Source organism: Magnolia sinica, chromosome 1 (genome assembly GCF_029962835.1).
Source record: "Magnolia sinica isolate HGM2019 chromosome 1, MsV1, whole genome shotgun sequence".
Classification (NCBI taxonomy): Eukaryota; Viridiplantae; Streptophyta; class Magnoliopsida; order Magnoliales; family Magnoliaceae; genus Magnolia; species Magnolia sinica.
The window spans coordinates 101,492,165-101,501,127 of NC_080573.1; the positions used below are offsets into that span (position 1 = coordinate 101,492,165).

At 42.3% G+C, this 8,963-nt stretch overlaps 1 protein-coding gene across 1 annotated transcript in view; it reads right to left on the reverse strand.

The window, feature by feature from the left end:
• The window catches only part of LOC131252602 (agamous-like MADS-box protein TM6), a 58,943-nt gene extending 56,503 nt beyond the window's left edge, over window positions 1-2,440 (reverse strand). The window contains exons 1-3 of the mRNA XM_058253228.1: window positions 2,164-2,440; window positions 1,990-2,056; window positions 168-229 (exon numbers count right to left, since the gene is read on the reverse strand). Of these exons, the coding sequence (XP_058109211.1) occupies window positions 168-229; window positions 1,990-2,056; window positions 2,164-2,351 (317 nt within the window). The 5' untranslated portion in view covers window positions 2,352-2,440. The remainder of the gene's footprint in view (window positions 1-167; window positions 230-1,989; window positions 2,057-2,163) is intronic.
• Window positions 2,441-8,963: the final 6,523 nt, after the last annotated feature.

Genomic DNA, 8,963 nt, shown 5'->3' on the forward strand with positions numbered 1-8,963 from the left:
TTACAGGGCTCAATTTGATTTATTAGGTGCCACGTGTACCAATTTGAAGTTCCTGCATGTTAAGTCATATGCAGCGAGGGTATCAAATAACTTTTTTGCTATCCAAGGGTAGAAAATGATCCGTTTCACTTTCAAATAGTAAAAAAGAGAAATCTTGTGGGATTTACCTGATTTCCCTCCGGAGATTGTTATTTTCCTCTTTGAGTTTGTTCAAGTGGCTTTGCATTCTCTATAAACATAAGAAAGAAAATGGTAGTATTTTTAAGATGGAAATGCCATGTATAGAAGAGAGCACTAGGAAAAAAGAAATTGCAAAAAAAAAAAAGAGGATTTTTACCACAAAATTCGTCATCGAATTTTACCAAATAATGCCTGGGGAACCAATAGTTCTGGGTAGTGCTTTTACAGATGAGAAATTACATCGTCGCCCTCTTTTACTTTTTTGTTCTCTCTCTCTCTCTCTCTCTCTTTTTAGAATTAATACATTTTCAATGGCCAAACGACAAAAATAACACTAAAAATCATATATAAAAAAGAGCAAACAAAGGCCAAGATAAACAATCTCCGATTAGCAGATGAACCTTTGGAATGACAGATAGCAAGGTAATTATTATTGTTTCTGAAACATATATTATTCCTTAAACATCTGTCTTTGGGTCTAGGATTTTCTTTATGCCAAGATTCGAAAAGCACTATATATCATTCCTCCTTGGCATCACCGATGTGGGCAGCGGATGAAAATATGATTCATCATGTACTTCTCATTCTTCAAGCATAAGAAGCACAAGTTTGGAAGCATCATTGCTCTCTTACATAGGTCATTGTTGGCCTTTACTTTTTCTTTACAATAAAGTGAAGAATCAAGGATTGTGGGCCCATGTGGTATATGTCACACATCCAAGATGTACAGCAACATTATAATTAAACAAACTAAATATATGGCTGATCCAATCAATCAAAAAATAATATACGCCATTCAAACTATCCCAATTCAAGTGTAGCCCATATGAGATCTAATTGGCCTGATGTTTTATTTGTGTTATCACCATCGATGTTATATACATACCAAGTGGGCCCCACATGTCTTGAATTTCACTACTTTTAAAGAAAAACTTAAATGTGGGCAGTTTTGTAATCTCATCCCTTAGAAAGAACCTGTGTATAATTTTTGTTCGTACAGGCATTATTTGGTAAAATATTGATTTCTTAGAATTTTTGCAGTAAGAAAACTACACACAAAACCTACACGCGTTTATGTTCTGCTCATGTACACTACCTTACACGAGCTAATATGGCACATGTGTACAAGATCCGAGCGGTCCATGAGATGAGCCACATTTCTCAGATCATCAGGTTCAAAACGTAGGGGTGGTCGCTCCTCAGGTAGGTTAGAGCATGTGAAACAAACAGAATGTCTATATTATCTTTCAACTGTCCATTTGTTTTGTACACCGCGGCCCACTCAGGAGCAAGCCAGCCTGATTTTTATGCCAGATGGCCTGCACAGTCTGAGCCCGGATATTTCACACACGTACCATATCAGCACACGTGCTTGCGTGTACATATGCATGGCTGTACACAACACGCTTGGCAAACAAAAAACAAGAGATTTCCTCAAATACATCCCGGCGTACCGAACTTATCCTTTGAATCTGGGTCAATCTTCCAATAATCCAAACCGTTCAGACGTCAATTCTCATTTTTTAGTGGAAAAATAACAAATAAAATCTCTCGATCGGACTATCTCAACCTACTAATAATTTAACTCTCTTGCTTTGAACATTAACAGTCACCATAATATCTCTCTAATCAATTCTAGAGTTTTTTTGGTCATCCACTATCGTAGCAGATCCCAATCATATAAACGGTTTGGATCATTAAAAAATATAAATCCAACGAATAAAGGCCCGATGTATCGTATTACAATACATCAGGATGTATTCGAGCAAACCTCCAAGAACAGTTTTTTTAAAAAATATAGGGTTTTGCCTCGTAGTGAGAGTTCCATAAGCTGCTGCCCGAAATTTGCTGGTAACGATCGAAAATCTTCTTCGTGCTGAAATAAATGAAAAGAAAGTCCTGAAAAAATTAGGAAAAAAAAAAAAAGCAAAAGAGAGAGAGAGAGAGAGAGAGAGAGAGAGAGAGAGAGAGAGAGAGAGATACGTTGTAGAAGGGCTGCAATATTCAGAGAATTTCCCAGTGCTGGAAAACATGATGAGAGAAACTTCAGCATCGCAGAGAACGGTGAGCTCTTTTGCTTTCTTCATAATCCCACCTCTTCTCTTAGAATATGTTACTTGCCTGTTCGTCGAATTCTCTATTCTTTTTATCTCTATCTTCCCTCTTCCCATCTTTCTCTCTCTGATGAGAACTTGAAAAGAGGAAGAGATGGAGAGATAATGAAGAGAGTCTTTGGTAGGAAGATGGAAGATGAAGAAGAAAAAAAGGGGAAGAAGAATTCCATTTGTAGGACGAGGGACCAAAAGGTGATGTTTCCGTAAATAGTATCTGATTCCATTTTCGTGAAAGCGTTGCAGGGAGTGAGAACGTGTCATGTTTTCACCCCTTTTAAATTCAAGGATCCGTCACTCATCCTTCGACCCTACGTTTATTTCCGTGTGATTTTGTACGGTCCAAAGCATCTCTCTTCTGTTTACCTCGATGGTTTACAAATTAATCAGGAACGTCCATCTAGCGAGCCCTAATTTTCAAGTGAGATGCAGTCATAAGGTAACGTACTGAAGAATTATGTGAGGATCACATTAATCCACACCGTACATCGTGTTTATATCTTCAATCTCACCGTGGAAACCAAAACTTAGGACGATCTGAAAACTACTGGGGCTAAAAGTAAGGAACAATGTAAAATTATGACTTAGACCTCTATATTCCCCTTGCGTGGCCTACCTTAGCTTTTGAATGGCCTGGATTTTTTGATTTATCACTTCATCCTAGTGTATCGCGTCTGATGAATGGATTAGATGGAATATACACAATACATGTGGGCCCAAAAATGGTGCTGGGTGTACCGTCTGATGAATGAAAGGTTTCGTTGTTTGGGTGTACCCTCTCAACTGTACCTTGCAGTGTGTCCCACCTGAGTTCCCGATCGGATTTATTTTTGTCTCCATTGCTTAACATAAAGGGTGCAGCTAATGGACGGGGTGGATCTACTGCACAGTTGATTTGGGGCCCACAATAGTCCCGTACGACCACAAGTGATGGTGGTACGGGTACCATGTGAGAGCACTCATTTTCAAATCGAAATTACCCATGTAATAGAAGTTTTCATTAAGCTTTTTTTTCTTTTTTTCTTTTTTTTTTTTCGGCCAAAATATCACTCGTGGTGTTCATCCATGTTACGGCCATTCCCGGTGAGAACCAGTCAAGAAGATCTACGTGTGATCCGTATGGATGATCTCTAGATATCTACGGAGATTGGTTCTTAATGATAGTAGTTGGAAAGTTTAAGATGGTGACATGTATTGCAATTGTGTTAAAGTGGTTACAGGACAGGTATCAAGAAGAAAAGCAAAGTAGTTTAAAGTTATGGTGAACAGTTAGGACGTGGAAAACATCCAGATTTAGCAGGCGATAAAGAAGCAATTGTGTTAAAGGGGTTACGGGAGTACAGGTAACAAGAAGAAAAGCAAAGCAGTTCTAACTGTGGAAAACATCTAGATTGATAAATCAAAGCTATGAACAACGCAAGAATGCAACAAGAAAAGCCATCTCATTCCAACTTGAACAAACCAAATCTCATCTTTAAATTATCTTTCAAATTATCAATCAAATTATATTCCATAGTGTAATTTTTTACTTTTCTTATCAAGAAAATTACATTTCTTAATGTAATCATTAACTTTTTAGTCTATTATTTACACTCCATAGTATAACACGTAGTGGTGGTCAAGTAGCTAATAACTTTTAACTATAATTTGAGTTCACGCTCGTGTAACAGATTCAATTCATCAATCAAGAATGTGTTTTGCAGTTGCTTTTCGTGATCGATTATAAGAATTCATTCCTCATTTCTATTTATTTATATTGTAAAGTCATTTTATACTGAAGGTAAAGGTGCAACTCATTATTAGAGGATGAACCCCACCCTCTGAATATCGTATGATCCAGTTTACATAATGAGCGAGTGGCTAAATAAGCGACCAATCTCACCGAATATCGGTCATATGGTACGTGTCTGTCTATCTTGATGCTTGGGGTTATTGTTGTTCGTTTGAATTCAAGCCACAATTTCAATTCTGACACACCAGCGGACCCATAGTGCGGAAAACGACGACAACATGTGGAACATCCAATCCATTTGAAAGGCGGACCATACTATACTAATCACTTGATATGAAACTAGGTGGATGTTTATAAGTCATTTTACTATTATGGCCCACCCAACGAGTGGATGGGCCTGATTTTCATCTCAGTTGATGGAAAAATAGCTCGATGTAAAGTTGCATTGCACCCGCTGTGGAATCATTTCTCTTTGGATCTTGATTCTGAGAACATGTGTCAGAGATCTAGATCCAGGTGAACTGCACACGTGCCAAAGATCTAGGCAACTCATAAGGTAGTGTCCAGCACATAGGACAGGAGGTACATCTGATAGTGTCCAAAAAATCAGGACAGGAGACACACCAAGTGAGCACAAATGTACATTGAAAATGAACTTCTCACTTCACATTATTTTTTTTAAAAGTTTTTGACTGTCAGCGGACACTAGGTGAGGTCTGTGGGGCCCACCGTGATGTACGTGTTTTATCAACGCCGTTCATAGTTTTTCTCGGATCATTTTAAGGTTGAGCCAAAAAATAGGGAGTTACAGGTCTTAAGTGTATCACAAAGTGGGGATTGAACGTCCACCATTAAAAACTTCTTGCCAGCTGGAGAAGTTTTGGATCAACGTGATATTTGTTTTTTCACTTCATCCACGTCTACGTGACCTTATGAATAGGTTGGGTGGTAAAATAAATAAATAAAAGTCACGGTGGCCCTTAGAAAGGTTTCAACGGTGGGTGTCATTATCAATGTAGCTTCCTTTGGTGTAGTCCACTAAACCTGTAAACCTTCTTCATTTTTATAATTATATCTTAAAATGATCTGAGAAAAGTAATTAACGGAGTAGATAAAACATTTACATAACGGCGGGCCCCACATAGACCTGCCCGGGCAGGGGTACGACGCAATCCGCGTCCAGGCAGGGTAACGGCTTAGTGGGTGAGGCCCTGACCGTGGGGCCCACCTTGATGTATCGTTGTATATCCACTCCATCCATCCGTTTTGCCAGCTCATTTTAGATCCTTTTCCCAAAAAAGATAAAAATGAGGCGGATCTAAATCTATGGGGACCACACCACAGGAAAATAGTGGTGATTGAACGCCCACCATTAAAAACTCCCTTAAGGTCCCACTGTAATGTTATTTATCATCCAACCTGTTGATAAGGTCACATAGACCTGGATGAAGGGAAAACACAAATAGCAACTTCATCCAAAACGTTCGTGGCCCCAAGCAGTTTTTAGTCGTGGGAATTCAATCACTACTCTGTGGTTCACCTGAGATTTGAAACTACCTCATTTTTTGATACCATACCCTAAATGATCCGGAAAAACAGATGGACGGCGTGGATATACAACATATATATCAAGGTGGGCCCACGGTCAGGGCCTCACCCACTAAGGTATTACCCCTGCCTCACCTAATCGCCGACTCGGATTTACTGCGAAAGCCTTTCTCGGAAGGTTCCTGCGCAATGATGCTAGGTAGGGCCCACTGAAATATACGTGGGAAATCGATTCCGTTCATTCGTTTTGCGAGCTCATTTTAGAATATTTAATTAAAAATGAGATGGATAAAACACTCAAGTGGGTTACACGAGAGGGAAAATTGGGGAAAAAAATTCCTACGGTTGAAACCTTCCTGAGCTCAACTTGATGTTTATATGCTATCCAAACCGTTTATAATATCATTCTCAATAGGATGAAGTGAAAACACAAAAGTATATCCTGGTACAAAACTTTTATGGCCATAAGAATGCTTCAACGGTTCTAATTGAATGCACACTGTTTACTCTTGTATAGCCCACGTGAGGGTTGGATATACCTACTTTGTATCGCACGTCCTAAAATGATCTCCTAAAACGGATGGACGAAGTGGATTTCTTAAAAAACATATAGGTGGGCCCCACCCAGCATCCTTGTGCAGGAACTTTCTACGTAAGCCTTTCGCAGCAAATCCGCGTCCTCTGACGGACCAATCTCTGACAGTTGTGTCCGCCCAGTGACACGTGTCTATTAGATAGAGGCCTCAGTGAAGCACCACCTTTTCTCCGTTTCAAAGCTCAAACCCTACGCCTCGTTTGATTGATTTGTCTTGTGGGTATTTTCCAATACTAGAGAAACATTCCCGGATGATGAGGAGCTGTGCTTTGGATGTATTAGCTTTGATCTAGGCGCATGCAACTTCTTGACGCGGAAATCTGATTGCCTGCCTAACTGCACAAGAAACGCTTTGATCTAGGCGCATGCAACTTCTTGACGCGGAAATCTGATTACCTGCTTAACTGCACAAGAAACGTACAAGGAAAATTCTGGCTATATAGTCGAAGATTGAAAGTTCGGGGCTAAAGATAGTGCTAATCTTTTACCATTACAGGCCTCTCTATTTATTGCTTATGAAAAGTGGCAGTGTAGAGGCGATCTACCTATTTAGTATGTGTATATTACAGAGGGATTCATATCCCGCACTAGTAAGAGGATGTTCCGAAACTCCGGTGAGGATCTCGGGATTTCGAGCATGTCGCAAATATCCCCCGAGATCTTTGGAGAAGACCTCGGGTGGATCCCTCTTAGATAAGGCTTAACTCCCCAGAACTGTCAAACCATCAAAGACATGCAATGGGAGGCCAAGGTGGTCTTGGCCAACCTGGGCATGCCGACCCGGATAACGCCAACCTAGGTCGTGCCGACCTGCCTTCCTAGTCAAGTAGGAAGACAGGGGGTCCTAACGAACTCTTAAGATCTTGGAGTCGACGGAGGTGGTGCTCTTGCGGGTATGTCACTTTGTCACGATCTGGGAGTAAGGAGTGGGCTCTCGTAGAATCCGAGCTTCATGTTGGTCTTTCACTAAGCCGAGCACAAAAGGTTCCGACTTGACCTTTCATTATAGGTCGGTCCATTTTTCCCCATAACAATAAGCCCCGACCCCTACTTCCAAGTCAGTAGAATGGGCATGAGAAGTATGTCGGACCCGGTTAGGTCGGATTGTTATTGCTCAGGACGTTAGGTCATCCCGCCATTAATGTTGAATAAGGCGGTAGGTGCGGGTATCGAGGTGTTTCAGTAATCAAGTACAACACCCTCGATGTAACGTGCCACAGCTTGAGGTCACATGGGCTGTCAGGGCACCAGGCGAATGAGGTAGCAACGCGTGACCTAACCTCAATCGTGGAGTCGTGCAGCGAGTGGGAGCGCGCCACATGTTGAAACAGGAGAGCCGAGGAGCGGCTTTTCAGTCATGCATTTCTAAGGAGCAATAAATGCTCGTACACGTGGCTTCTTATAAAAGGGGACGCCCTAATTGTCGGGCGGGGTCATTTACCTCTCCCTGCTATCGTGCTCTTCCTTCTTCCTTGGTGTCAGGCGATTTCCAGCAACTCCACTTCTACCAACTATCTTAAGTGATGCTGCCCTTCGGTGGTGAGCCCCATTCCCACCTTCCCCTCCCTTCCCCTTTATTTTCTTTTTCTTTGTCCTCGTTTTTGGCATTCTTGGGCCCACAACCATGTTGGAAACCTCGGGCTCATGGGAGGGAACCCCAAGCAATGATAGTGGAGCAAAGAATCTGTGCCCCATGTCGAACCTGCCATCACCCATGATGATGATGAGTGACGTTGATTTTCGGACGTCGCAGGCTTCGCAGGTGCTCGAACGATCCCGGTGGAGTAGCCCGCTGAGGCGGAAGAGGACTTCCTGACGGCGAAGGAGAATTGGGATTCCCCGTCGGAGTTAGAGGAGAAGGGACCTGTAGAGTCCATCCTGAGGGAGGCCGACCTGGTGAGGATCAGGTCGGGGTACCATATCCCAAAGTCCATGGTACTCTGAGCTCCCTCACCGAGCAAGCTTCCTAACGAGCCCCCTAAAGAAAAGGTGGTCATTTTCCAAGTCGCCCTCCAATGCGGCCTCAGGCTTCCTTTCAAGAGGATAGTGAGGCGAGCACTTGTGCATTTGGGGTTAGTTCCAGGACAACTAATCCACAATGCGTAGAGAGCGCTGGTGAGGTCATTCATCCTCTGGTCCGAGCTTGACCAATTCGAGCTGACCGTAGACGAGTTTCTCCACCTATACCAAATGAAATCCAGACCTCTGCATGAGGGTTGGTATTACTTCTCTTCCTTGTAGGGGATTGGCAAGGCCTTAATCACGGACGTCCCGACCTCCAACAAGAACTGAAAGAACAAATGGTTCTGGGCATCGGGGGATTGAGAAGTACCAGGAATGTCCGAACTTCGCTCTTGGGTCCCGACTTCCTTCTCTATGCTAGGTCGGTATTGTTAGGACTTAGCTTCCTTTTTTCCTTTTTACTTGGTCATTCTCTATATCCTGACTTAGTATATCTTCTTTCCAGTTCTTCCCAAGTACCCCACCGTGTTAAGTCTGGAAGCTCTTGCTCAAGTCGTCGGAGTAAGGTCAGTGGAGGCCAAGCTGAGATCCTGGAGGAAGCTTCTTGCACTCGAGTTCTTGTTTAAATCAAGTCTTGACTCCGCCCTGACAAGTATAGCTTTTGCTTGTTTGGGACATAGCGCACTTCGTGAATTTTTCACTAACTCTTCTCTTGTCGTGCAAATATGCCTGAGGCGAGGCCTTCAAAGCGCAAGGAACCTCCTCCGGTCGAGCTATCCAAAAAAAAAAAAAGAAACCAATCTCCAAAAGCAAGGAGAAGGTTGGAGCTTCATCC